Source organism: Madurella fahalii (genome assembly GCF_045866475.1).
Source record: "Madurella fahalii IFM 68171 DNA, scaffold_2, whole genome shotgun sequence".
NCBI classification, from domain to species: domain Eukaryota; kingdom Fungi; phylum Ascomycota; class Sordariomycetes; order Sordariales; genus Madurella; species Madurella fahalii.
Genome location: NW_027263972.1, coordinates 816,606 through 844,103, shown reverse-complemented (window position 1 = coordinate 844,103; position 27,498 = coordinate 816,606). Strand labels below are relative to the sequence as shown.

The following is a 27,498-nucleotide window of genomic DNA, read 5'->3' as shown; positions in this document are numbered from 1 at the left end:
GGCTCAAAGAGGGGAGAATTGCGAGTACATATTGGTTCTCCGAGCCATTGAACATTCCCCAGGCCTCTACCGGCGTGTAGGAATGGCAACTTCCGATCATACCGAATCTCTTTTCAGGGAAGCGCCTATTTCGAGAATTAAGTTAATCTAGAGTAGAGTAGCCAGCGTTTGAACAGGACAGCGGAGTCCGCGCCCTCTCCCGCACTGCATTGCTCGTCATACCTCAGGGCTTCCCTTGCGCAGAATAAGTTCTCAACCATCTGCACATATTTTTCGAGTATTTCCGGGTCGCAAGAACCCATGGTGGGTTTGTTGGCCTCGCTTGTCCGCTCAATAGTTTGTCTTCCCTCCGCCACCCTGTGTTTGGTTGGTACCATATCGTATGGCCGAAGATGCACCTGGACCATCTCACCACCTCTCTGGACACGGAGGACTAATATATACGAGGTGCTGTGGTATATTAGAGAGTAGCTGATGTGATTTGTCTCCGCAACACGCAGCCAACCTCAGGCACAGAATCGAATCCAATTCACCACTGCAAGACGTCATGAAGCGGCCAAGACAACGCAGCACCTCATTTCGATGCTGGACGCGCTCGGCAAGTTGGATGGTTCTGTCGAGGTCACCCTCTCCCATTCGGATGTCAACTCGGAAGGCAGCAACATCCGATTGGTTCTGGATCCAGGCCCCAAGGAGTGGTACGATCCAGGCGAGACGCAGAAACTCTACTTTTCCATCAACGTGGACAAGGATTCCAGAGTTCTACTTCGCGCAGAAGAGCAGCCAGTCGTGGTCAACAAGCCGAAGAAACGAGGTGCTACCGAGATGCTGGCATATCCTTCTGTTCACAATGAGCTAAAGGATAATCCCAGCCCACGAAAGCAGCACATGATGGAGGGTGGCCGCTGATGCCGAGAATCAGCAGGAGCAATGTCTCTTAATTGATATAATTTCCTGCCCCTCTGGGACGACTCACAGCAAGCCCGACGAGTTCTCAAATGATCAAACGTTTTGAGACTCACACGAGAAGATTTGAAACGGTGCAGAAACACACATCTACACCCACATAACCATCAAAACAAGGGAAGGGCAAAGATCGCCAAATGCCAGACAGACAAGATAGGTAGACAAGATAAGCCAGGCGACACCCACAACAAATTGGGTTTCTGCAGCCTAGACAGGGCCGAAACGACATGTATAGGTAGAGCTCCCTCTGTGTCAGAGGGAAGCTACCTTGTGCGCAAAGAATGCTCATCAATTGAGCCTGCAACAAGTGTGGAAAAGAGTACTGATTAATTCTCTTGTCTGAGTAAGGAGCGATGACCAGGACGGCCCTACTGATGGCGCAAAAAATGGGTCCTCGGCAAATTTCCAGCCCCCGAGGCGCCATCCCAGTAAGCGTGGACCTCTGATCAGAAGGATCCTGTCCCCTGGGGGGCAGTTTTCCCCAACTCAACTTGCCGCCCTGCGCGTTGACGCCCGGTTGGTGATCTGCGCCCAGCAACGTATTAATAATTGTTTTGTGAAGTCAAGGGCCTGTACAATATCCGCTGTCCTGTCGAGGAAGGTTGCGAGTATATTTGGTGCAAGCAGTTGCAACAGTGAGCTTCTTGACAGGACTGAGAGCAGCATAGGCTGCTCATCACCGCACCGGTCCACGAGCAGTGTTGGGGCTCTGGTGGATCCGATTGACGCGGTTGTCTGACTTTTGCCCAAACAGGACTGTGAAGATGGGACAGTGTGAAAATACGGGCTCTTCAGTAAGAGCCGGTGTGCTATGTAAAAAGCGGTTGGTGTCTGTCATGCTGTTGCTGCAGAGGAGGTAGGTATTGGACGCACTGGCACCCATTGTTAGGTCTACAACCTAGCTTTGGTGTCATTTCACAACCCTGAACTTATTACACTGTTTGGAATGTTTCTAAGCTGCCTGATGAAGAAAGACTCGATTACTCGTGCCGGATGCGTAACTACCAGCTTTTCCCATGGGGGCCATTTTCTGTAAGTCGATGGAACGTCTTGGCAAAGCCTTTGTTGTCACCAGTTGGTGACCGTTATATGCAAGTTGGTAGCTTCACATGGGTCCTAGTTGGGAGGCGCAGCAATCCAACATGCGCGCGGCCTTACATCCCGGATGCCCGGACGAACCGGTATAAGAGCGGCGAGTCATCCGTGTCATCGACCAAGTCTCCTCGCTAGCAGCTCCTTAGTCCTCAAGCAATGGCGCTTCCTATCTCTCTGATCCTGATCGCTGGTACTGCCGCGGCATGGCTGTTCGCCGTCATCTGGCGGCGGGCCATCTTTGTCCCCAAAATCAACGCCACATATTTCGCCTTCGAAGGGGACAATTCAGCGACCAGGTACATCGCTGAAGCCGGAAGTCTTCTAGCCCAGGGCTATGAGAAAGTGAGCCTGCATTCCAGGGCGACATTAGCTCACTGCCCGCTGACCAGACGCAACCAAAATTCAGTATGCGAGAAATGGACAGCCATTCACGATGCGCAATGCATCGGATCCCAAGCGGCCGGTTGTGATATTGCCGCTGCGCTATCTTGAGGAGGTCAGAAATGCGCCGCAGAGCAAACTGAGCTTCCCACTGTTCATGGAGAAGGTATGTAAGGATTTGGGTACGCATCTTGGCAGCGCGGACTTCTAATCGCGATGTGCTGTTAGGCTTCGGTTATCAAAGACATTTGCGGCCCTGAGATGACGGAGGAAGTCCAAACAATCGCCAGGGTAGACCTGAATAAAGCCCTCAGTGAGTGCTGCTCTCCCTAATATTCGAAGAGGTTAACAAGGTAGGCCAGACTGACCATGTGGTGCGAATCAGACGGGCTTATCCGGCCAATACAGGACGTGGTCTCCAAAGCATTTGAGAAGGAAATGCCGCCATGCCCTGGTAAGCGTCGGCCTTCCATTCCTCTTTTCCCCCCCATGGTGCTAACGGAGCTTGTCCTTTAGGCTGGACATCAATCAACCCATACCATCTGATCGCACAAACCTTTGCGCGGATCGCGACACGCGTGCTGGTTGGGCCCGAACTGTGCGAGGGGAGGTGGCTCACGCTCTCCCGCGACTACATCAACTCCGTCACCAAAGCACCCGGTGTTGTCCGGCACAAGTACCACCCGTGGCTGCGGTGGGTGGCCAAGTACATCGAGCCATCCGTCCACAACGTTTTGAAATACCGGCGTGAGGGTGCTGAGCTCTTGCGGCCGGTCCTGGAGGCTCGTATCGCCGAGCTGGACAATCATGCGGCACCGCGGACCTCGGGAGGAAAAGAACGATCTGCCGCGCGACGACACGAGGACGCCATCCAGTGGCTGCTGGAAGAGTTCAGGGCACGGGGGAAGAAGCTGACGCCCGACACCCTTGCACAGAGCATTTATGTCATCATGACGGCCGCCGTTGACAGCACCTCGTCGACCGCATTGTGGATGGTGTTCGACTTGCTGGGCCATCCTGAGGCGTTGGCCGAGATCAGGGACGAGATTCTCCGGGTCCGCGGAGAGTCCGCCGACTTCGCCTGGACACGTCAAGCCCTGGCCGAGCTACGAGTGCTGGACAGCTTCATGAGGGAGAGTCTGCGCGTCCATTCCTTCACACAAAGTACGTTTGCGAATTCAACCACTCCCCCCTCCCCTCTCCCACCCTTCACGCGGGGTCACGCCCGTCCACTGACCATCGTTCCACAGTAACCTGCGAGCGCATGGCCGCCCAGCCTTTCACCTTCAAGGATGGCTTGCACATCCCCAAGTTCTGCCAGCTGGCCTTCCCTCGCTACCCGTATGGGATGGACTCCGACGTAAACCCGGACCCGAAGACGTTTGATTACAAGCGCCACCTGAAGAAGCGCGTCGGCGAGGATGCGACCAAGTTCCATTTCGCTTCAGTCTCGGAGGATACGCTTGCGTGGGGTACCGGCATGCACGCCTGTCCCGGCAGGTTCCTCGCCCAAGAAGCGCTGAAGCTTATCTTTGTGCACCTCATCTCGCGCTATGATATCAGGCACGACGGCGACAAGCGCCCTGGGCCGGACCGGATGATGGGCTTGTTCATGGGGCCTGACGCTTCCGCTCCTATGCTTGTCAGGGAGGTGTCGTAGGCGGCTTTAAATGTGGAAAGCCCGCACCAATAACTTTGACGCTCGCAGACATCATGTTGAGATGTATATTTTGCAGTTACGTCCCGGTTTAGAAGTATGAGCTCGGTGCTCAACAGGCCAATATACTGTAGACTCGATGAATAAATGGTGTGACGGATCTGCACTTACTCTGTACTCGATCGTGATCGGGTCTACCGTAACAGGCACTTTACCAGCTGCCTCGTGCTTCCCGTGCGTAGATAAACAGGCGCCGTGAGAAAAGTAGCAAGTAAATACAGTACATTTTCCAATTGCCCGGAATTTTGTCTGGGCCAATTCGGAATGTCCGCAAAACTTTCCCAAGGCCATAGACGACGACAAATCAAAGTCCACGCCCAAATGGCCCGTGATCCCTCCCTGGAGTAAGTTCGGGAGTTTTAGCCTGATGTGTCTCCAGGTTGAACCGCAGTGCCGGGTCTTCTTCAGCCATGTCCGAGATCCTGCGGCATCAAGTGATAGGTCGGTAATCTTCTGGCATCCACCCCTCCGCGCTCCTCCGGCCCCCATTTCCCTGTGGCCAGACCGGGCTATCCATTGGGGGCCTTGAAAATGGATTACGATGCATCCAATAGAGCCTGGTCTTTAGAGCCAGGTTCTTTCATGCATGTGTCATTTCCTAGCCAACGCTTAACCGCATTCTGCAGGACAAGCGACACGTCGCGCCGGCAATCCACCACGAAATAGTCTCGATCTCCGATTCCTTCGCGCATCCATGGGCCGAGACCGTCTTTTCCAGTGCCTCTACTGATATGCTCTCTTGGCCTGCTCCGCTTGGAGCCCGACGGGGACCGGATAGGGCGGCGGGTCCGGGGATTGAAGAGATCTGGCGGTTTTCGTACCCGGTGTCCACCAATATTGGCCCCCCTTGTTGTAGCATGACGCCGCGAATTCGCGAAGCGCTTGCTGTTGTGGTTGCCTATCGGGGCTGCAGTGGACGGGCTGTACGACACGTGGTTGTGATTGGCGATTAACCCGAACAAATATGGGCCCAATATATGAATGGTCTCTCGGTGATCCCTCGATGGACACCAAAGCTGACACAAGAGAGCTGATTGGCTGGCGGTGAAGGAGGAGGACAGCGACCCCTGAGGGGTTTAAAAAGGAGCCAGCTCCCATCCGCTGTCGATGTGGGGCGAAGCTTTCGCAAACTCTCCTGCGGTAGCTCCGCGATGCATTTGCCGCCCCAAGGCCGACGGAAGGTTCAACACCATATCGCCTGAGTTGCCGTCACTACCTTAACCAACACCAACACCACCACCGCCCACTATGGCGACCGGGTCCGTCACAGCCCAGCCACCACCCCTCACGACAACTTTCACTCCACCAGGAACCCGGTGCGCCGGCGTGTATTCATCGGATATACCGGACAGCGACGGGTGGGTGGCTGTGTTGGGGAATGACTTGTCATGTATGCCGCCGGGCTACACTATCGACCCAGAGAACTTCTTCTACTCGCCGGGCATCGCATGCCCCAGCGGGTACCGGTCAGCATGTTACGATAATGCCGGGGATTCATCGGTCACCACCGTGACCTGGTATGTGCTTTCCGACTTGGCGTGTTTATCCACCCTACCTGTTGTTGCTCCGACGCTCCTGGTACGGCGGGCTTAGGAAGAAGAAGAATTAAGAAGAAGAGGAGGTAGAACAAGAATCAGCATCACTGACTTTTGTTCGTTAGCTGCCCTACAAACTTCGATATGGCCTGCGTGGAGGGAGCAGACACCTTTGACGAACCATTCCAAAGTTTCCATTGCAGATACAATATACCGGTCACTAGTTCCGTGGTCATTGTCACAATGTCAGATGACGGCACAACGTCCCTGGTGCCCTGGTCCTTCAACAGGGGAGATATCTTCGCGCACGGTGTAAAGATGCTCCACCAGGCGACGGATATCTCGACTGATGTCACAAGCTCGACAACGTCCTCGGTGACAACGACGTCGACTTCCTCCACGACAAGCTCCACGACAAGCTCCACTCTCCCTCCACCTCCTCCTAATCTCGGCGCTTCCGAGGTCGTCACAAATCAGGGCCTTTCAACTGGCGCAACCATAGCGATTGGTGTGACAATACCGATAGTCGTGTTGGGAGCATTGATCGCCGGTTTCTTTGTGTGGTGGCGGAAGAGGAGACAGCCCGAATATCAGGCGGCTGCACCGGTTTCGCAAGCCTGGCAGGAGCCACAACCATATGTGATGAAGCCGTATCAGCCGGATATGCAGCCCGTTCATGAGATGCCGGCTAACGGAATGGCTATGGAGATGGACGGCACCGCTCAGCTGACTGTCGAGTTGCCCGGGGATTACGCACAAAGGAGCCCTCGGGAACCAATGTGAGAAAAGAGTGAGGGCCAAAAAATGGAGAAAGAAATTAAATAAAAATAAAAAACGGGCAAGGTAGTTTCCGTAGGAAAGCATGAACGGGGCAGAAACCTTTCGGGAGCGGGATGGAGTGGCAGACGAGCTACTAGGCATCACCGCCAGCATAGGGCATTCCGGACTCTGGCCTCGGAACAGGAAGCATGGCGGGCCGGCAGTTGGTGTCGCCATCCATTGATTGGTGGGGAGAAATGGGATATCCCGGACCAGGAAATGGTTCCATTCCCTCGGTCGACTGATGCCGCCGGGGCGCGCGCCAGCCGCACTCGGCGGATTTAATGTATAAGACACCGTCTCCCGTTAATTATCATTTATACCGTGTAATTCAACGAGTTAATATTCGAAGCTACGTTGTATATAGGTGTTGTGGACTAGCATAGTGTAGCAACACTCTCCATGGTCCATGGACTGTGACCTGAGATTCAATTACATTGTATCTCGCCTCGCGGCAACGTGAATTGCGGAATCCTGGCCTTGGACGTCTTACGAATGATCCGTGACGTCATCGGCATTGGCGTGTAACGTTATGCCCCAAGAGGACGACGTGGAACCCGGTGTTGTGTTATTTGCGGTGGCGGAGCACTTGAATCCGTGTTACACTTCGCTGCTACGCTATCTTGACGCCCGGCCAGCCCGATTACTAATTAATTCAACTTCCCACTTCGGACTTTAGGCCGAACCATCATCAGATAACCCCTTCCGATGACTCCGGACTGAGAGCTACTGATGAAGCGTGGTAGTAGTAGTAGTTGCCTCCGTTGGTTACATACAAAAGCCACTACGAGCTAGAAGTCATTCTGTGACATCCAACCCGTGGATGGATCTAAGAACTAAGTGCGCCGCGTCATACCTTTCAACCCGATCGCCCCGTGACGTTCATGATCTCGCTGCGTATATCTCCCCGTGCAAGATGGCCTTGGTCGACTTCATGTCCCCCCTGCCATCGCCCGTCTTGTACAGCCTCGGCGACACAGCAAGCACCACCTCCTTGAACAGCCCCCGGTCGGTATCGCCGTCGTAGCAGTCGACGAATAATCCGGGCCGATCTGGACCCGAGACCCCTTTTTGGGCATCTCGAGCCCCAGTTCCGCCCTCTGCATCCCAAACTCGAGCTCGAGTTCGCCGGCGGCGCTCACCAGGTTGATGACGATCTCCTCGATCTCGGCCGACACACCGCTGGCGCACACGTTCTTGAGGACGTCGAGAATGCCGCGGCGGACTTTGCTCGCGGTTCTGGATGTAGGGCCGTCGCATGTCTCCACCGAGAGGGTCGACCGCCTTGCCCTTCTTTGGAATGATGTCTGTTATGATGGACTGGAACGTGGCCGACCTCCATCCGTTGGCTACCTTGTTGGTCCGGAAGACGCCCACGCTCTCTTCTTCCGTCACGTGCATCGGCCCTAGATATCGGGCGTTTGTTTAGTAGTCAGCAGCACATTGAGGCGTTTCCAGAGTGGCTCTACCTGTGAATGGTTCTGGACCGTGAAGTTTCAGAAGCGCGACGTAGCAGTCCAGGAGTTTCTTTTTGCCATCCCGCGGGCTGAGAGCGCCGAGTCCGAAGGGAGAAGAGATGAAGCCTTCCTTTATCCTGCGCCACACAATGTTTTGGAGTAAGAAGCGCGTCTCGGCCCCTCTCTTCCTTCGCAAGGAACCTGTCCGGATCAAGAGGGCTGTTCGGAAGGGACGGTGGCGCCTCCGAGATTGAAAAATGGTGGTTTCAATGTTGAGTTTGAGTTGCTGTTATCTCGACTTGAGAGAGTCATCCGTAGCAGGCCGGAAATCGTCCGAGTTATCCACCGAATCGCTCTCCAGTGACTTGATCCTCTCTTGGAAGTCTATCAGATCCTGTTGATGTTGCGCATCTCGCTGCATTAGTTCCTCGTCGTGGTCGACGGCTAACTGCTCCATTTCCGCCGCATGGGCTTGCAATGTGTTTGTTGGATCTGGGATTCGTATCCGGCACGCTGCAGTTCCGTTTCGGCAGCGTGTTAAAGCATCGCCCGCTGGAGGGCTGCCTTGTGCTCCGCGTCTTGAGCACTAAGCCTCTGCTGCAGTATCATATTCTCCTGGTCGGATGATGCACACTGGTCCGAGGAAGCAAAAATTCCTTGAGCTTCAGGACGTCCCCAAAAGTGGAACGGCCTCAACTGCAGAGAGGCGGTGCCAGCAGCATTGGTCCATGACCTATGGGCCGGCCAGTCAACGGTGAAAAGCGAAACGAACAAAGAGATCTGCTCACTGGAGCACACTGAGTGCTTTGAGGAATTGCTGCGTGGCTCGGTATAGCCTCAGCATATCTCGCTAGCTGCATCTGTTCATAACGGAGTGTCAAACCTCCCGTGGATCATTGACTTATCCGAAAATCTCCCCCACGCACTGTGTACAAAATGCAGAAATCAACCGCCCGAGTCGATACGCGTAGACCGTTACGGGGCTTAGTCGACGAGCTTGCATAAATGCCCTGCCCTGAATCAAAAAGCGAAGCTCAAACTGGTGTGACTGTTGTGGGTCCACAGTCTGCTCCTCATGAGACTTCCCATCGCCAGCTAACAAGTGCCCGGTCAGGGGCAGGTCGATTATCGTCATTCTGGCCTAGCAACTAGGAAGGGGCCACGACGCTCTGCCGTCTCTGAATGATATGAGTCCAAGGCGGAATAGATGGGTCTGCTCCTGTGTCTAACAAACTGCCTTTCCCCGGATGTCCGTCTTCCCAACTTTGATCACAAGGCGAATTGCACGGACGCCAAGACACTGTCTCCTGCTTTTGACAGCAACGGACTGCGATTTTCAGCTGCGGGATGATGGGGGCAATGCATGTTGGGCTCTGAACCGGCGACGGGAACGGCCTCACCAACCCATCCTACTGCAGGCAGACTCGCTTATGGCCTGTTGGAGGAATTGACTTGGCGCGACTAGCATTGTTCCCTAAGGTACAGTATCTAGATGCTCAGCTGTGTAATGTCATTGACAGGAGAAACTCCGGTGCAACGTACGGCCGGGGAGTCTCGTGGGCTTCCTTCCTCCTTATCCCTCACCGTCTCGCAGGAGCTCGATATCGACCATGCTGAAGAACCCGAAGCTTATTCGCGGATCGCAGGGCAATAAAACTGGAGACGCCGCAGACCCGACAGCCCGGGCACCATACGAAAATCCGGGCAGGAAGAACGGCAGAGAACCATCGACCTCATACTGCAGTCGTCGCTCGAATAACTCATGAAATTACCTGTCGAGACACTAGACACTTTCCCGCCTCAGAGGCTTGCTCTTTTCCCTGGCGAAGTGCTGTCAAAGTGTCTCCATACGTCTTGCAGAGCACACCATGTCTTGGCTGGGAGGGCTGCCTCATGAGGGGTGCGATGGTGAGGGTAACTGGGGGGAGGAAGAGCGGGTGAGGTAGGGTCGTGCATGAACTGCAGCGAGTTGGCGGGGAAAAGGGGGTTAATGAGGGCGTTAAGGGGGGTAAATAGAGCTTGAATTTGGCAGGAGGACCTGGCGGGGAAAAAGAGAGGACGGACCGGGGATGCTGTACAATACCCCTTTTATTCGGGGGGTTGCGTGTCATAAGGTGTATACAGGTATGGTGCTCAATCACCACCGTAGATCGAGTCAAAGACCCTTTGTCTATCAACAGCCGCCCCTGGCACGCCGGCTCTATCGGGGAGCGCTCAACTCTGATATTAACCTCCATACGCTCCATAGACCCCATTCGACTAGTTCCACAGGCGACAGCCTGTTCCTGTGAAAAATGTTCCATCGGTTGCGCTTTCACCTCGAAAGGAGACAACTAATGTCACCCCACATCTCTCCCACTCTCTTTCCGTTCGCCAGGCTTCTTTCTCGGCCAGTCCGGGCAAATATCGATCTTGTCCCTAGGGAACCACAGCTCCAGAAACAAGAACAACAAATAATCCACGATAACGCAGAGGCAAAACAGCTTCCCCGCCCAGATCCCGCAGCCATAATACCGCTTCAGTCGATCAATCAGCGCAAAGCTCTGCACCCCGGACCTCCCCCGCGTCGCGCTCCAGCTGCTCGCACCGTTGGCCGCATCGTAGCCGTAAAACTCGGCCTCGCTGATGGCGCCCGAGATGCCGTTGTACACCCGCTCAGTGCGCATGGCGACGTTAGTCCACGAGTACATGCTCTTGACCTGCTCGTGGAACAGCTCGGTGCGGACTTTGTTCGCGCGCAGCGCCGCGATTGCCTTGCCCGTTGCCGCGACCAGGTCGTCCTCCTCGGGCTTGGCGAACACGGTCATGTGCGAGGGCAGCACCTCGGGGATGCCGCCGACCTGGGTGGACACCACGTACAGGCCGCAGCTGGCCGCCTCGACGATGACGGTGCCGAAGGCCTCGGTCAGGCTCGGGTGCAGGTAGATGTGTCCGCGTACCATGACGTCGCGGACCTCCTCGTGGCGGATGGGGCCGAGCATCTCGACGCGGTCCTGCAGGACGTTTTGCTCAATCATTTGTTCCAGGTCGATGGCCTTGGGACCGGAGCCGGCAATGATGAAGCGCGTGTTGGGGTGGTTCTCGAGGATGCGAGGGATGGCGGCTGTCAGGAGGTCGGTGCCCTTGTTGTAGAATAGGCGGGAAATGACAACAATGGTGATCATGTCGTGGGGCCCCAAGGGCCGGGCTGGTGGCGAGTCTCGGCCAAAGGAGCTCCCCGCGGGTTCTGTCGGGTGGGACAGCGGTTTGAAGTTTTCCGCAACGACGGCATTGGGGATGACTGAAACCATGAGCGGGTCTAATGATGCTCTAAGAACCGTGTTTTCTTTACTAATGCCAGCCGTTAATTACAGCTCAACCGCCGACGAGGGGCCGGACACTCACCATGTGTGGCTCACGCAGATGACATGGTCCACGTCGCTCAGACTGAACTTGAGCAGCTTGTTAGCAAAGATGCTGGCGGCGTCGGCGAAGCCAAAGAGCGAGTGGTCCGTGTAAACGGTCCGCAGGCCCATGGTCCTGGCGTGGAGGATGGCCTCGTGGCATAAGCTGCTCAAGCTTGCATGGCCGTGCACGATATCGATGCGTTCTCGCAGGATGATGTTGCGAAATATTGGGAAGAAAGAGAACACGGTCGGGAAGCTGGCGGAGCGATAAATGACCAAAAAGGGCACATGGTAAACCTTGAGTCCATTGGTGAGGTAGCGCACGCCGGTGCGGCCCTCATAGGCATGGGTTATGATGATGACCTTGTGGCCCCTGTCTCTCAGCTTGGACGAGAGCTGGTAGATGTGGCTCTCGACTCCTCCTGGCTGCGGAAAGAAGAAGTCGCTAACCATGGCGATGTTGTATGTGGGTGGCGCCATCTTTGCTGCGCTGCTTCACGGAGAAGCATTTTTCCCCAGACAGCGATAACCAGCCCGGGGATGCATAAGACTGTGGATGAGCGTTTTGGATGGAACGAGTTGTCGTTAACGGCACATGGGACGCGCCTGTTGTTGGACGGGGATCTGCGCCGCTGATAAGCTGCGGTACCTGGACGATAAGCAGGGGTCCCAAAGGCCCCAGACCTGTCATGCAGAAAGCTTCTGCCCTCCAACTCCGCCAATTTTTTGGTGCGATGGATGGACAACCAGACGAGCTCCCATCCCCGCGCAAGGAAGAGACCCGCGGTCATTGAGCCGCAGCAATGTATAATCGGTACATCCCTCCGGGTAAGCCGGCGCCCTCGGCTTCAACTTCGACGCCGTACTCTCGCTACCTCCCAGCGCAGGGACAAGAGCCCAGGCAGACAACCCCCCCGCAGCCGCGGCGGATTGTCTTTGACGATGCAGACGCTCCCCCGGCCGGCAGCATCAATGGCAAGCGGACGCGAGACGATGAACTCGCAGAAACAATAGAAACAACAGAAACCAAGAAACCCAAGAAATCAAAGTCGAAGAAGACCAAGGACGAGCCCGGCGGGGAGCGTGGGGCAACAGCCGATGTAAAGGAGCCAAAGCTGAAGAAGCGCAAGAGAGACGAGAACAAACAAATCCTGCCAACCGAAGGAAGCGCGACAGATTTGCCTGTTGAGCAAAGAGACCTAGAGCCAGAGCCAGAGCCATCTGCGGCGGACTCGTGGAATGCCGCTGACGCGAAACCGACACCGAAACCGAAACGGGAAAAGAAGAAAAAGAAGAAGCTTAATGACGATGACCTAAAAGCCAATCCCGATGGGGATGTAGATGATATCCGGAAGAGGCATAAGTCGGTTTTTGAAAAGGTTGAGAAGGCGCTCCAGGCGAAGGCTTCCGATACCGATGGGCCGGACAAGGCGGAGGCGGCCGAGGAGACGGCCGAGCCTGAGGTGGAACACGGGCTTGAGCCGATACCTCAGCCGGAGCCAGTCATATTCGATGAGTCTAAGTTGACATACGAAACTCTACCTAGTTGGCTTGCGTCTCCGACCCGTGTCACTTCCAGCACGAGACGGGCGTTCACCGATTTGGGAATCGCCCCGGAGTCAGCCAAGATTCTGGGGTCGAGGGGGTTCGAAGACGCATTTGCTGTGCAAACCGCCGTGCTTCCTCTGCTTTTGCCTTCGGCGGACCGGCAAGGCGATGTGGTTGTCGCCGCTCCGACCGGGTCCGGAAAGACACTGTCATACGTGCTTCCGATGGTACACGACATCAGCAAAAGCCGCATCACCAGGTTACGGGCGCTCATCGTGCTGCCGACAAGAGACCTCGTCCAGCAAGTGCAGCTCGCGTGCGAGGCCTGCGCTGCCGCCTTCGCCGTCGGCGGAGGAAAAAGGGTCAAGATCGGCACAGCCATGGGCAACAGGGTATTTAAGGAGGAGCAGGCAGCTATTATGGCAGAGGAGCAACGATATGATCCCGACGGTTATGACAAGTATATGCAAAAGCATAATCAGCTCGTCAACCTCGAGGACTCGGGCGACGAAGAGGATGACTTAGACTTTGAGGGCTCTGAACCGCTCCCCTCTCATGTCATTGCCCACACCTCCAAGGTCGACATTCTCATTTGCACCCCCGGCCGGCTAGTAGAACATATCAACAAGACGTCGGGATTCACCCTCGAATATGTTCGCTGGCTAGTTGTCGACGAAGCCGACAAGCTGCTTGCCCAAGACTTCCAACAATGGCTAGATACCGTAACGGAAAAGCTAAGCATCGCGAAGCCAGGTGCCCGCGATTTCCCGGGATCCAACAAGAGTGGAGTTCGCAAAGTCATTCTCAGCGCGACAATGACTCGAGACTTGAGTCTCTTGAATGGCCTCAAGCTATCCAGACCGAAGCTGGTTGTTGTCGAGGGGACAAAGGCTGGCGAGCAAAGTCTACCAAGCCTTCTCAAGGAGTACGCCATCAAGGTCCGGGAGCCCAGCCACAAGCCACTCTACCTGGTCGATCTGCTCAATAGCAAGCACCTCGTTGCCATCAATCAGGAGACTTCTGGAGAAGACATCTCCATGGCTTCCGAAACAAGCGAGTCAGAGTCTTCCCCGTCTGACTCTGAGTCTGATAATCATTCTTCAGCATCCGATGCAGACTCAAACTCGGACTCGGATTCGGATACAGATTCAGATTCAGATCCAGATTCGATCTCGCCCACGCCCCCAACCAAAACGCCTCCCATCAAGACCACAAAAACCGCCACGCTCTCTACGACGGTCCTAATCTTCACTAAATCCAACGAAGCCGCCCTCCGCCTCTCGCGCCTCCTCGCGCTGCTAAGCCCATCTTTCGCCCCCCTAATCGGCACCCTCACGTCCTCGACCAAGACCTCCCGCCGCACGCGCACCTTGCGCGCATTCGCCCAGGGCAAGCTGCGCATCCTCGTCGCGTCCGACCTGGTGTCGCGCGGCATCGACCTGCTGAATCTAGAACACGTCATCAACTATGACCTGCCCATCAGCGAGACGTCATATGTCCATCGCGTGGGGAGGACGGCGCGCGCCGGGAGGAAGGGGTGTGCTTGGACGCTTGTGGAACACTCCGAGGCGAGGAGGTTCTGGCGGGATTTTGCCGGGGAAGGGAAGGGGGCTGTTACGAGCATTGTCCGGGAGGGCAAGGTGGAGAGGGTGGCGTTGGGAGATGGTGAGTTTGGGGACGAGAGAGTGAGGGAGTATGAGGAAGCTTTGGGGAGACTGGCGAGGGAGGCTGCGGGGGAGGGGAGGAAGTAGCTGCAAACAGAGGAGGGCATAAGGCTGAACTAGGAAAATAAAGATTCTTGAAGGAGCCTCTCTCCCTCAGATAAAGAGCTATGGCGTTCCGAGCATGACGTTAACCCTGTAGCTCACTTCATCGCATGACCGCCAACCGCCGCACCACCTCGCCAAGGGAACTTTAATCAGTGTTCATGAAGCACTCGTCACTACACCGACTACTGGTAGGAAATACACCAGCGCCCAGCGCGGCACACTATCTACTCTCGACCAAACGCTCCATCCATGACCTTGCAAGCTGGGATATACAAATCCGATTAGAGGAAAGCTATTAGCTCGTGACGGGGGGCTTCACACAACGTTATGGGAATAGCAGCATGTTGAACAGCCTGAATGAAAATCGTAGGAATCAAGCTCAGATACAGCAAACCCTCTTGAACCTCCTGAATGGGTGGTTGTCCAAGATTTGACTTGGCGATTAGGTAATTGGCGGCCCAAGCCCAGCCGATCTTGTCCCGGCACTGGAGCAGTGCAGCCAATGTTTCTGTGTCCCCAGAGCTGCCCGCCAAATGATTGGCCGGGCCTTGGTCAAGTCTTGGCGAGTGGCATCAATTGGCAGGGGTTGGTACCATTTGCACCAGTTGTCCTTTTTGCAGTGAACAGCTTGCTAGAAAAAGAGGCGTTTCAAGCCGCACCCGCCGCAGAACCGCCATACCAACACGGTCTGCCAGTAGAGGCCAGATCATAATCCTGCACATTCTGGATGGCTGATCTTCATCTCGAGCAACACTTCTTTTTCTTGTCTGTTCCACTCCCCTTGGATAGCAAGCGTTCCCTCTCTGCCAGCCTGGTTCCAAAGTTGCAGAGGCAACTAGCGGGGGACTTACCACTGAACCTTCGGCCCTCTCGAGACACACCTACCGACTAGGCCAGTTGCCGCTACACACACTGCGCTTCGCCCACCATGGCGCGGACAACATTATCGCCGTTGTCCCTATTACTCAGTGCAATATTCCTGTTCTCAGCCCATGTCTTCGCCGTCTCGGCCGTCCTGGGCATCGACCTGGGGACTGAGTACATCAAGGCGGCGCTGGTGAAGCCGGGCATCCCTCTCGAAATTGTCCTGACAAAAGACTCGAGGCGAAAAGAGACTTCGGCCGTCGCCTTCAAGCCCTCACCCAATGGCCCCAAGAAAGGCTCTTACCCCGAGCGGGCATACGGCTCCGACGCCATGGCCCTGGCCCCGCGCTTCCCCGGCGACGTCTACCCGAACCTCAAGCCCCTCCTGGGCCTCCCCACCGACTACGCCGAAGTGAGGGAATATGCGAAGCGCCACCCGGCGCTGCAATTAGAGACACACAAGCTGCGGGGGACCGCCGCGTTCAAGAGCGCCGGCGCCTTCACGCCCGAAGAGGAGGCGTGGATGGTGGAGGAGCTATTGGCCATGGAATTGCAGAGCATTCGGGCCAACGCCGAGGCGCTCGCCGGCCCAGGATTCGCCGTCCGCTCTACCGTCCTTACCGTCCCGCCGTTCTACACTATCGAGGAGAAGCGCGCTACCGAGGTGGCGGCTGAGCTTGCCGGATTCAAGGTCCTCGGCCTGATTAGCGACGGGCTGGCGGTGGGGCTGCACTACGCGACGAGCAGGCAGTTTCCCAACGTCAACGAGGGAGGCAAGCCGGAGCACCACATGATCTTCGATATGGGCGCTGGCTACACCAAGGCCACCGTGCTCAAGTTCCAGAGCCGGACTGTCAAGGACGTAGGCAAGTTCAACAAGACGGTCCAGGAGGTCCAGGTTCTCGGCAGCGGCTGGGACCGCACCCTTGGCGGTGACGCGCTCAACTACCTCATCGTGGACGACATGGTCGAGCAGTTCGTCGCGTCGCCAAAGGCCCAGCAGGCGTCCGTCACCGTCGAGAGCGTCAAGGCCCACGGCCGCACCATTGCCCAGCTGACCAAGGAAGCGGAAAGAGTGAGGCACATCCTCAGCGCCAACCAGAACACTCAGGCCAGCTTTGAGGGGCTCTACGATGACATCGACTTCAGGTATAAGGTTACCCGTGCTCATTTCGAGGAGATGGCGGCCGTTCACGCTGAGCGGGTAGGTGTGGCCATTCAGAACGCCCTCACCGCCTCCGGCCTTGAGACCAAGGACCTTGACTCGGTGATTCTCCACGGTGGTGCCACGCGCACTCCGTTTGTCCAGAGGGAGCTCGAAAAGGTCGTCGGCAACGCCGACAAGATCCGCACCAACGTCAACTCGGACGAGGCCGCCGTTTTTGGTGCAGGCTTCAGGGCGGCCGAGCTCAGCCCCAGCTTCCGTGTCAAGGAGATTCGTGTGTATGAGGGCGCTGGGTATCCCGCAGGCATGAAGTGGAAGACGGATGACGGCAAACCCAAGCACCAGCGCCTCTGGACTGCCGCGTCGCACCTGGGAGCGCCCGCTAAGGAGGTAACATTTACGAACCGGGAGGATTTCTCGGTCGATTTCTACCAATTGGTTCCCGTGCCTACGTCCGACTCTGGCGAGGCCGAGGCTGGGACCAAGATTCTCACCACCAAGAACCTGACCGCCTCCGTTGCCGAGCTTGCTGAGAAGCACAAGTGCGACAAGGCCGATATGCGTCTCAGGGTCGGCGTCCGTCTCGCACCTGAAAATGGGGAGGTCGAGGTGACCAAGGTCACTGTGGAGTGTGAGGCTGAGGTGCAGGAGAAGGAGGGCTTCGTCGACGGGGTTAAGAACCTGTTCGGCTTTGGGAAGAAAGAGCAACAGCCACTTACAGGCGAGTCCGAGACAGCTGAAGAGGCTGGGTCCTCGTCGTCCTCCGAGACCGCCGAGAGCCTAACTTCCACCTCTTCGGCCTCCAGCTCGAGCTCCGCATCCTCCGCTGCCGAGGCATCCGAATCCGCCGAGGCCAAGCCCGCTACCAAGAAGAAGGAACTCGTAGTCATCCCAATCAAGTTCACCCTGGAGAAGTCGGGCATCCCTCAGCTGTCAAAGACAGATCTATCCACCATCAAGGACCGCCTCAAGGCTTTTGAAGCGTCGGACCGTACGCGGAGACAAAGAGAAGAGGCGCTGAATCAGCTCGAGAGCTTCACCTACAAGGTCCGCGACCTCATCGAGAACGACGAGTTCATCGGCGCGTCCACCGCCGAGGAGCGGGCAACCCTAGAGAAGAAGAACAGCGAGATCAGCGATTGGCTATACGAGGATGGCGCGGACGCGACAAAGGAGGTGCTCAAGAACCGCCTCAAGGAGCTTCAGAGCATCGTCACGCCAGTCCAAAAGAGAATCGAGGAGGCGGCCAAGCGGCCCGAGCTGCTCAAGGGCCTCCAAGATGCGCTCAGTAGCACTAAGGAGTTCATCACCGACATCAAGAAGAAGATTGCCGAGTACGAGGCGTATCAATCGGCCGCCTCAGCCTCGCCCTCGTCCACGGACAGCGAATCCTCCTCCTCCTCCTCCTCCTCCACCACTACCGCTTCCGCGTCAGCCTCCTCAGGTGATTTCGACGGCCTCGAGGACGACGACGCCACCGCCTCAGCCGCCGCCTCCAACGTGATGGACGAACTCGAGAAGCAGCGCGGCCCCGTCCCGCCGCTCTACACCCTCGAGGATCTCAAGGAGAGCGAGTCCCTCTACGATTCCATCTCGGCCTGGCTCGAGGAGAAGCTCCCGCAGCAGGAGAAGCTCTCGGCCACGGACGACCCGGTACTGCTGGTCAAGGACTTGACCGAGAAGCGGGAGAAGCTGGACAAGGCGGGCATGGACCTGGCCATGAAGGCGGTGCGCAACTTTGAGAAGAGGAAGGGCGGTTCCGACAAGGACAAGAAGTCCAAGACGACCAAGGCCGGGAAGGCGTCGAGCAGCACCAAGCCGGCCAAGCCCGCGCAGACGGTCAAGCTGAGGCCCGGGGCGGACGGCAAGATGCCGACACAGGAGGAGATTGACGAGATGTTGAAGGAGTTCATCAAGGAGGCGGAGGAGGTCAAGAAGCAGGAGGAGCAGCAGCAGGAGCAGCAGCAGCAGCAACAACAACAGCAGCAGGAGGAGGGTGAGCGGAAGCGGGACGAGCTATAGTAGGTAGTACTGTACCTAGACTAAGAAGAGCATGCATTGTTTTTGGGGGGGGGGGCACAGGGCTGGAGTTTTGGCAGGGCGGGATCGTAGTAGAGATTCGGCTTGTAAATCATGTAAAGATTTAAAAAGATCCTCGTCGAGAAGTGAAGACTTGTGTTTTTGGCACCTATGTATTCCCTGCTTGGGGTGTTGGACGCTCGGATGTAAACGGTGGCTTGTGCGTATGTTATGGCAAGTTGTCATCCCTCAACTGCATGTGTCTGAAGTCCTGTTTAGCCGTAGCCTGCGGGGCTAATGCATGCTAGCGGGAAGCATTGAGGTTGATGCGTGGCAATTGCTTAGCTTTCTGCTCTGTGAGGATCATTATTTGAGAACTGTCATCAGCGGTATCCATGGACGGTAACCACAACGGATACTTGCTGGATGGGCTATACGACTAAGGAGGCAGCGGATTGCTGTTGTCATCTCTGCGTTATCACGCCGACCATCACGTTGTATTTTCTAAAGAAAGAAAAGGTACAATTTTTTCTTTGCTTAAAAAAAAAAGGTGAAACGGAGGGGAAGGGAAATCATATATGGTGATAGCGCCATACCATACGTCGGTAAGCCGGTGATGAAAGGTGTACGTTAGTTATCACGTCCCTTAAAGTTCTATAACGGCTACAAACTAACATGTTGTACGGACCCTGAGGCTTGGCACGCGGGCAAATGACATGCTACGACTGGTGTGTCTTATGGCACGCGTTCAACTTTCAACTTGCTGATTGCCTGCCGGTGGCATTGGCTCTGACGACGGATGGGCCTTGCTAACTGTGTAGTGCTCTATTTGCTTGGTTAAGTTGGATCAGGTGTCAAGATGGAGCCTCTGGGCCCGTGACAAGTTTGATCCCCAATGATCTCGCAGGTTGAGGTGTTTGAAGAGGCTCATCGCGCTCGTGGGTATTTTGGCTGATGGCTCGGCATAATCAGCGCGCCTGAACCAGTGACCCCTGATTTTGGCCCCAAAACGGTGTACATGGGCAAATTACGGCAACAACCGCGCAAGGTCGATGTATATCCAACATGCATTGGCAGTTTCTAACTCGCGCCACATGACATGATGTACGTCTATGTACAGGTGGTATCCCCTTTCGGCACAGAACGAACAAGTGCGACTCGTTCATTCATCTGCGTGCTTCTCCTGAGCTCATTACTCCTCCTTACGAGAGACAAAACGCCATGCAATTGAACCCTTCCCAAGCAAAAATAAAAATAGAAAATAGAAAAAGAAATGTGAAAAAAGAAACAAAACTTGGAAGCAAGAAAGGTGCCGGGCAGGGAGGATGACTCCGCGATTATCCAAGGTCTTGTGAGCGCAGGATGACGATGCTGCTGGCAGGTATGGTGACGTGCTGCTGGGAACATGATCTATGAAGTATGCAAGGTTGGCCACATTCGCGCAGCATCCGACGCGGAGAGGGTCCGTAGGCTCCTGCATTGGCTTCGCTCCCGCGTGATTCCATGCGTAGACGTCACAATCGGGGCTAGGGTCCGGACCTTGGGGCCGCGGGTTAGCGGCCGCTGCGCTGCATGCAATTAAGAATATCTAGCGTGTGGGGGTATAGAAATCATCGTGTCGTAGTCGTTCCCGCCGTGAAATCGGTTTGTCTAGGTCTCCACGCTGAGCAGCCGGGTTCCTGAGGGGAGTTGGATAGCCAAGGGAAGGGCGAACCAGCCCCCTGGGACCGTTGCTAAGTCCGCCGAGGGAGGGGGGACCCGAAGGGCAGGGGCACCCTGGGGGCAGGCCCGTCAGGTTAGCAGCGCCAAAACCTAGGCATCGCGCTCGCGGTCGCCGTCTGGCACGGAAACAATGACATAGTCAGCAAACGTTGAATTCCCGGACACGGACTTGACAGAGTCCGAATCGCCTCCCGAGGCAGACACTCTCTTCACTCGCGCAGTGGACGAGGTGGAGGACGGGGAAGGGGAGACGCCGCGGGTGTTTGGAGATCCACGCAGGTGTGATTGCGCTTGGGAGCGCGACGCTGGCGACTGGGAGGCGATTCGGAGAGGACAGGTAACGGGAGGCTCGTAATCACCTTCGCTTCCCACAGGGGTGGGCGGGAGAGCTCCCGGGACTGCCTGCTGGCTCTGCCTGGCTGTGCCCGGCCGGCTACCACCGTACTTGTTCTGCTGCGCCGAGTAATCCTTTTCGGGAGGCGGCGGAGGGGCGTTTGGGTCATTGGAGCCTGCTGCTTGTCCGGATCCGCTGGGGACGCCGTTCTGCTTCTTCAGTCGCTGTTCCATTTCGCGGATGCGCGCCTCGAGAGCCTCGAGCTCGGATGTCTGAGAGTTGATTTGCTGTTTCCTGCATTGCGACGGGATGCATCAGCGAACTGCTCTAGCTGGCTAGCAGCTGGCCCGGGTTGCGTGTTGGCTGGTCAGGAGGGGCGCGGGCGCCGTAGAGTGGTCGGCGACGGCGTCCTTGGTGGGGGTGTGTGTATTGTGCATATGCGGGCGACAACTGACCGCTTGTCCACCTGCTCATCCAGGTCCGCGACGCTGTTGTCGATGCGGAAGATGTCCATCAACTCCTGCGAAAACATCTGGGCGATTGTGCTGCATTATCGCGATGCAAGTCAGCCAATTTCTTCTCTGCCTCAACGTCGCGCGCGGCATGTGCTGTGCTGTGCTCTCATGAATGCTGCGATGCAGCTAATAGGGGGGGCGGACCCACGATTGCGGGCGTCGGCCATTTGGCTTCCATTCGCGGTCCATCTCTTGGTCCGACATTGTCAAATTTTGATAGCTTCTGAAAAGCGCTTGTTGCGGAGTCGAGAGCAGTGCGTTGTGAGACAGCGGGACGGTGGGACGGTCTGAGGAGGGTCTTGGGATTTTGGGGCAAGAGAGTCGCAAAGGTGGGAGCGGGTTTGGGGATAAGCCGTCTTTCATCAAGTTATGAAATATGTATGCTGCTGTGGCTAATCAAAGGGTCCCAGCTGGCCGGCAAGCGGCAATCCGCTAGCGTCACCCTGCTGCACAAGGCGCAGACGCCTCCTGACAGCCTGTGACTTCAGCAGCCTATTCCGGGATGGTCTCCTCGGCGCTGTCAGGGGTTCGCGGGGTCATGGCAATGTTCACTTGGACAATGCAACACGTACAGTTCAACCATTCGGTTCTGACCCCCCCAAGCCGACCGCCGAAGGCACAAGTCGGAGCAATGTGACCACCGAGGACCCCGAGTTTGACGGATGACAGACTCGACGCAATTGGAACGAGCTCAGACCTGTACGAACCACGTCTTTGTCGACGCTCGAGATCGTCCTGTCTGAAATGGGTCCCATGTTGATTTCGGCCCTGCTGACTCGGACCGCGCGCAGCAGGCAGGCCCCCGAGCCCTGCGCCGAAGGCTGCCAAGAACGGCCGCTAACGTGGGTTTGCGGGGAGCACTGGAAGCATTTCGCAATTCGATTGCTTGTGGTGGGATCCCGGGGATGATCCAAATCTCCAGATTGGGTGCGCTGCCGAGATTTGGTGCAACGGCACGCAATTCCACATTGAACGCGGGACCGGGTATCATCGCCCAGCGCATAATGACATCTCATTTTGCAATAATTATCAGGCCCGTTTTGCCAGAGAATGGGCTGCATGCTTCGGGAGACGGACATCGCATCGTTGGCCAGCCACACCAGCTGAGCTCTTTTATTGATCATGCAGAACATGCCACCGTTCAATGTTTGCAATTCCCATGGCCAAACATGCGCCTCTCACTCGCTAGCCTTGCCAGGCAAACGGACTGCGACTCACGACTCAAGATGCAATGTAAAGGAACCCCCCAGAGCAACTGAGATATAAACGTGAAGGCAAGAGAGGGCTCAGATGACTTTGTAGGGCTATCTTCGAGGCTCAAGAGCCAGGGGCGTGAATTAGCCCTCAGGGCAAAAAAGTCAGCTGTGTTCATCAGCTGCCTCGAGTCCTTCAAAACACCAGAAGCCTTCAGCGCACTACCACGTTACGCCCTCTCGCAAACGGATTCCCGTATGTACTTAACAGCCTAGCAGCTACCACCTGAACCCTCGGACTCTGTGTTGCCTCACGCAGCTCGGGAGAGTTTGGAGCTACGACTGCGGTGGGGCGCGCACGTAGCAACAATTCCCTGCCAGACCCAAAAGGGAAAAAAAGAGAAAAAAAAAAAAAAAAAAACCTCTGTTCCCAGGCCAAATTTGAGCAGAGCTTTCGAAACAGAAAAGCATCCGATTGATCATGGTAGCGAGACCCGACTGAATAGCTACGGGACGAAGACCATTCATATCCAAAACATATCCAAACGTCACCGAGCATATTTTCAAGAGTTAAAGAGGGCTAGAAGACAAGATAGAGCGTTCAGAACCCGAGAATACAACGCGCGCAGTGAGGTTACTAATGTGTGTCACGTGCATGTATTCGCGAGTATCGCGTATTGTAAGAATCCGCAGCCCGCAGCCCGCAGCCCGACTCCAGCTGCCAAGCAAACCTCTTCCACCTCGCGGGTTTCTCGACTGACCAATCTCATCCAGACAACACTGGAATTTCACCATCTCGGGCTTCCCGGCGATCATCAAGCGAAGAGAATCGACCGCAGCAAACCGCCGGCTCACGTGATTTGCGAGTCCTCGCGATCCAAAAAAATCATCGCCACTGCGAAGCGAACAGCCAAGTACAACAAGACATTCCCCCACCGCTAACCATCCCAACAATACACCTCCATCGCGAATTGACAGGAGCGTCGGGCTCGGGCTGTCGGTACGTGTTTGTCGCGTAAATTTCGGCGCAGCGGCAGTACGCGGTGGCCGGGCGCAAGGGAATCGCTGACGGAACTGGTAGATCGTGGCGCCGCTTCATCTTCTCCAGAGGCGCGACGGTCCCCTCGGTCCCCCGCGGGGTGGAGTTTGGGGCATGAATACTACGCCGACACCCCATACACCGCTCGAGACTCTCCTGTTGTTCCGTGGCATTGCCCAGTACGGCCTCGAGGCCGCCGCGTTTGCGAGCATCGCGGAAGCCCTCCAGAACAACCAGCTCGTCAAGAATGACTCGACCTACGATGCCACAAGACTTAGCGCCGAGGCTCTGCAAGAGCTCTTCCTGCAGCTTTTGTGGGAGGAGTTGAAAACAGAAAGCGAGAGTACCCCTCTGCCTGACGGCACCCTGTCGCCCGTCTCGAAGAAGCCCAAGTCGCAGCCATCCCCGCCGCAGACCCTGAGAGACGCCCGCCAGCATGTAGAGAAAATCGAGTCGGCCCATCGCAAACTGCACGACGCCTACGTGCGACACGCGTTTGATGAGATCCAACAGTACGAGCGGCAGCTTGATCAGCTGCACAGTGAAATCATCGAGTTAGAGAAGGCCGAAGTGCGAGGGGATGCCGATGACGAGTTGAGACCCCAGAGTCCAAATGGTGTCCAAGATGTCGCGGGCAAACACGATACCGGGCTGGTTAACGGCGTTGGCCCCTCGCCTAAGGCGTCGCCCAAACCAATACCGCAACAACCGATCGCGCAACCAGCACCGCAATCTCTGCGGCCGTTACAGCCGCTATTACCGCACCCGCCACCTCGTCAGGACGCCAGGACCGGGCCATCGCCTCCGCAGCAGGCGGCTCCAGAGAGGGCATCCCCAGGTCCCCGGTCCCCCGCTCCGCCGTACCCTCAAGTTACGCGATCCCCGCAGCTTGGTCAACAGGATGCGTCCAGGGTTCCCGCTGCAAGACATCCGGAAACGCCAAAACCCCCGAACGGAACGCCACAAGTCCTCCAGGCGCCACAGGGAGCGCCCACCTTCCAGCCCCAGGCGCCCACACCTACTCCTGCTGAGGGCCTACAACCGCCGGAAAGTGCCGGCGCCAGGCAATCCCCCGTACCCGCCCAGGGCCAACTGAAGTGGGAGCCACCCTACCAGCCAAACGTTCCCAGTCCGCGGCAGACAACAATCACGAGCTCGCAGCACCAAGCCTCCAGCATATACCCACCCTTGCCGCACATCTTGCCATCACAGCGGCCTGCTCAGCAACAGCCGCCACCGCATTCTTCCCCGCTGCCATTGCAGGCGCAGTCTGGTAGGCCTCTGCCTCAACAGGGCTTGATCCCTCCGCACTCTACCAGCCAGTTCGCGCCTCCCCTCCAGTCTTCGCCTGTGAGGGCCCCCGCGGAGGTAGGCGGCGGACCAGTACCAGGCAGACAGCAATCACTGCTTCCAAACGCTGCTGCAAGCGGCGTAACTCAACCACAGCCCCCGTACCACCCGCCCCCATACCAAGGCTATCCGCTTTCCACTCCAGTGCATACCTCCCAGGTTCAAGCCGCCCAGACTACACAGGGCCGTGCAAGCCCAGTGCACCCTCACAAAGGACGGAGCCCAGTAGCCCCTCCGCCATCGGCTCCGCCAGCTACGGCCCCCTCCAGACCCGGCCATGGCATCGCTGCTCCCACCCAGCACCGGCCACAGCCGCCCGATCTGCAAGCGCCACCGCCATACAGTCAGCAACCCGCGCCCCATGCCGTTCACTCCCCTGCACCCACTGGTCCGGATGGGCCGCGGGTCTACCACTCTCCGTACCAAGCGCCTCGTACGACAGCAGTAGACCGCATTCACCCGCGACTGCCTGTTGCCGCAACGCCCACCCCGCCCGCGCGGTTCAGCCCCGCCCCGTCCGCTCCCCAGACGCCTGCCATGAATTTGCCTCAATGGCTGGCTAAAGGTAGCGGCACAGCATGGAAATCAAACTCAACGCCTGCTACTCCCAAACAGGGATTCGAGGTGCGCCTTGGCCACGACGATGTTCCGAGTCCTGCGTTCGAACCAGCCAGCCCAACCCTGGCGCCGTTGTCTACGAATCAAAGGGCAGCGAAGGCGGCGCAGACAGCAGAACGGCCGACGGAAACACCTGGCACGAAGCGCAAGTCTGGTCGATCGCGTACGGTGGAGGGTGTCCAGGATGCTGGGTCGATGCCGACTCATACACCAAGCGCGCAAGCCAAGCGGGCGTCGCAGGCTGCCGCTGAGCCGGAACCACCTAGAGTCAAGGATGAGGCGACGACACCGCGGCCTTCAACCGAGACTGGCGACACTACAGCCGATGAGAGCGTGCCAGGCCGGCCCCGGCCTCCACGGCCAACAAAACGGAAGCGAGAGGACCTGACGCCTACCCCGGTCCACACCCCGAGAGTGAGCCAGCTGCGAGATGGGCTTTCGGAGGGGCCGGTGTCAACCGATGTGCCCAAGCTAGTTCTCTGGACCCGATCCTTTAACAAAGTTAGCGGCTCCGCCATGGAGCAGATCATCCATCACCGATCGGCGAACATGTTTGCCGCGCCCATCCGCGACAAGGATGCGCCGGGCTACCATAAGGTGGTCAAACATCCGCAAGATCTCAAGACGATCCGCGCCGCCATCAACCACGGGAATAGAGCGGCCGCCCAGGCAGCGGCCGCGTTGCCGGACGGCGATCCAGGTACCAGCAGCGTCTGGCTCCCGCGCACCGAGGAGCTTGTCCCGCCTAAGAGCATCATCAACAGCGGCCAACTCGACCGCGAGCTCGCCCACATGTTCTCCAACGCCATCATGTACAACCCAGACCCGTACCACGGCCCCGGGCCCGCATTTCTGCGAGACGTCGATCGGGATGACGGCCAGGATGGTGGCGCCCACCAGGACAACGTACTCGGCTATAAGGTGGACGAGTTTGGTGTTGTTAACGACGCCCGCGCCATGTTCGTCGAGGTCGAGAAACTGCTTAGTGAGCTGCGCTCGGCCGAGATCCAGCGGAGCGCCCCGCCTGGCGGCCTGGCGACGGGGACGAGCACCCGGCAGGCGAGCGTGCAGGGCCACGGGCCGGAGAGCGTCAAGGATGAGGGGGACGACGGGGACGAGCAAACCGGTACTGAGACCGAGACCGTGGGCGGTGCAGTCAAGAGGAGGCGGGTTGCTAGAAATTAGCCTTGGGGGGGGGGGGGGGGGGGCCCAACCATTGGTGGTGGGGTGATTGCTAGAAGGAATCTATTTACTGCCCCTGGTTTATCGAGCGTTTGGGACAGGTGCTAACCGGCGTTTGGATTCCGGGTGGATGTGGGTGGGGGGCCCTCAGGGGGTTATGCCGGTGAAGGAGTCTTGTTGTCTAGATGAAGCGTTGCATACGGCCGCGTGATGTCCCATTAGTGCATCACCAAGTCGACGAGTAGGGTTATGACGCAAGGACACAACATTCGCAGTTGGTAGTACCAAATGTAATATCAATAGAAATCCTCTTTTAGAGGGCGCAACAATCGGCAATCATCAATGATGCGCAAACAGGTGTACATAGTGCATTCGAAACACCACAGCCGACTCCGTCCCAGAACTTTCTAGCTAGTAACTACGTCGACACAGACTAGCACACCAAACGTACTCTTCCTGGTCCCATCGGTATTCTTCCTCAAAACGACATCCTCCCGGATTCAGTATCAAGGCAAACCCATGGACACAAGGGTCCAAGAAGCCGTGGGTAACTGCTGGAAGCGGCAAACAGCGACAGGCAATGCATCACAAAACCCCAACTCATTTGATCATTACATATTGTGAATCTCCCGTTATGAGCGAAACGATGACATACAAAGGAGCATAATTCAGGATGGCGATGCTATGCCGTTCAAACTTCCCATGCTATCGTGCCATCATCAGGCACACTCTTTCAGAGCACCCCAGTTATTTCCCCCCCCCGCCCCTCTCTCTCTCTTCTCTCTCCTCTCTCTCCCCCCTCTCTCTGTTTCTCTCAATCCTTG

General features: G+C 56.8%; 9 protein-coding genes across 9 annotated transcripts; 6 read left to right on the top strand and 3 right to left on the bottom strand.

Moving 5' to 3' along the window:
- Positions 1-582: 582 nt before the first annotated feature.
- MFIFM68171_02981 (uncharacterized protein) lies at positions 583-909 on the top strand (the record flags this gene model as incomplete). The annotated part of the gene is made up of 1 exon (XM_071058403.1): positions 583-909. One exon carries the CDS (start codon positions 583-585, stop codon positions 907-909), a length of 327 nt encoding a protein of 108 aa, XP_070914504.1.
- Positions 910-2,217: 1,308 nt separating this feature from the next.
- MFIFM68171_02980 (Ent-kaurene oxidase) lies at positions 2,218-4,102 on the top strand (the record flags this gene model as incomplete). The annotated part of the gene is made up of 6 exons (XM_071058402.1): positions 2,218-2,403; positions 2,468-2,608; positions 2,671-2,755; positions 2,828-2,896; positions 2,959-3,606; positions 3,693-4,102. The coding sequence occupies 6 exons, from the start codon at positions 2,218-2,220 to the stop codon at positions 4,100-4,102; spliced, it is 1,539 nt and encodes a 512-aa protein (XP_070914503.1).
- Positions 4,103-5,407: 1,305 nt separating this feature from the next.
- Positions 5,408-6,477, top strand: MFIFM68171_02979 (Phosphoinositide 3-kinase regulatory subunit 5; the record flags this gene model as incomplete). Its single annotated transcript, XM_071058401.1, has 2 exons — positions 5,408-5,676; positions 5,820-6,477. The coding sequence occupies 2 exons, from the start codon at positions 5,408-5,410 to the stop codon at positions 6,475-6,477; spliced, it is 927 nt and encodes a 308-aa protein (XP_070914502.1).
- A 918-nt stretch (positions 6,478-7,395) lies between these two features.
- MFIFM68171_02978 (uncharacterized protein) lies at positions 7,396-8,427 on the bottom strand (the record flags this gene model as incomplete). The annotated part of the gene is made up of 3 exons (XM_071058400.1): positions 7,396-7,919; positions 7,983-8,107; positions 8,270-8,427. 3 exons carry the CDS (start codon positions 8,425-8,427, stop codon positions 7,396-7,398), a joined length of 807 nt encoding a protein of 268 aa, XP_070914501.1.
- A 1,882-nt stretch (positions 8,428-10,309) lies between these two features.
- On the bottom strand, positions 10,310-11,836 carry SPT14 (Phosphatidylinositol N-acetylglucosaminyltransferase GPI3 subunit; the record flags this gene model as incomplete). Its single annotated transcript, XM_071058399.1, has 2 exons — positions 10,310-11,300; positions 11,355-11,836. The coding sequence occupies 2 exons, from the start codon at positions 11,834-11,836 to the stop codon at positions 10,310-10,312; spliced, it is 1,473 nt and encodes a 490-aa protein (XP_070914500.1).
- A 323-nt stretch (positions 11,837-12,159) lies between these two features.
- On the top strand, positions 12,160-14,655 carry DBP6 (ATP-dependent RNA helicase dbp6; the record flags this gene model as incomplete). Its single annotated transcript, XM_071058398.1, has 1 exon — positions 12,160-14,655. One exon carries the CDS (start codon positions 12,160-12,162, stop codon positions 14,653-14,655), a length of 2,496 nt encoding a protein of 831 aa, XP_070914499.1.
- A 946-nt stretch (positions 14,656-15,601) lies between these two features.
- Positions 15,602-18,724, top strand: LHS1 (lumenal Hsp70 protein; the record flags this gene model as incomplete). Its single annotated transcript, XM_071058397.1, has 1 exon — positions 15,602-18,724. One exon carries the CDS (start codon positions 15,602-15,604, stop codon positions 18,722-18,724), a length of 3,123 nt encoding a protein of 1,040 aa, XP_070914498.1.
- A 1,809-nt stretch (positions 18,725-20,533) lies between these two features.
- Positions 20,534-21,496, bottom strand: MFIFM68171_02974 (uncharacterized protein; the record flags this gene model as incomplete). Its single annotated transcript, XM_071058396.1, has 4 exons — positions 20,534-20,559; positions 20,803-21,071; positions 21,233-21,322; positions 21,441-21,496. The coding sequence occupies 4 exons, from the start codon at positions 21,494-21,496 to the stop codon at positions 20,534-20,536; spliced, it is 441 nt and encodes a 146-aa protein (XP_070914497.1).
- A 2,142-nt stretch (positions 21,497-23,638) lies between these two features.
- On the top strand, positions 23,639-26,677 carry MFIFM68171_02973 (Bromo domain-containing protein; the record flags this gene model as incomplete). The annotated part of the gene is made up of 1 exon (XM_071058395.1): positions 23,639-26,677. One exon carries the CDS (start codon positions 23,639-23,641, stop codon positions 26,675-26,677), a length of 3,039 nt encoding a protein of 1,012 aa, XP_070914496.1.
- Between the last annotated feature and the right edge of the window lie 821 nt (positions 26,678-27,498).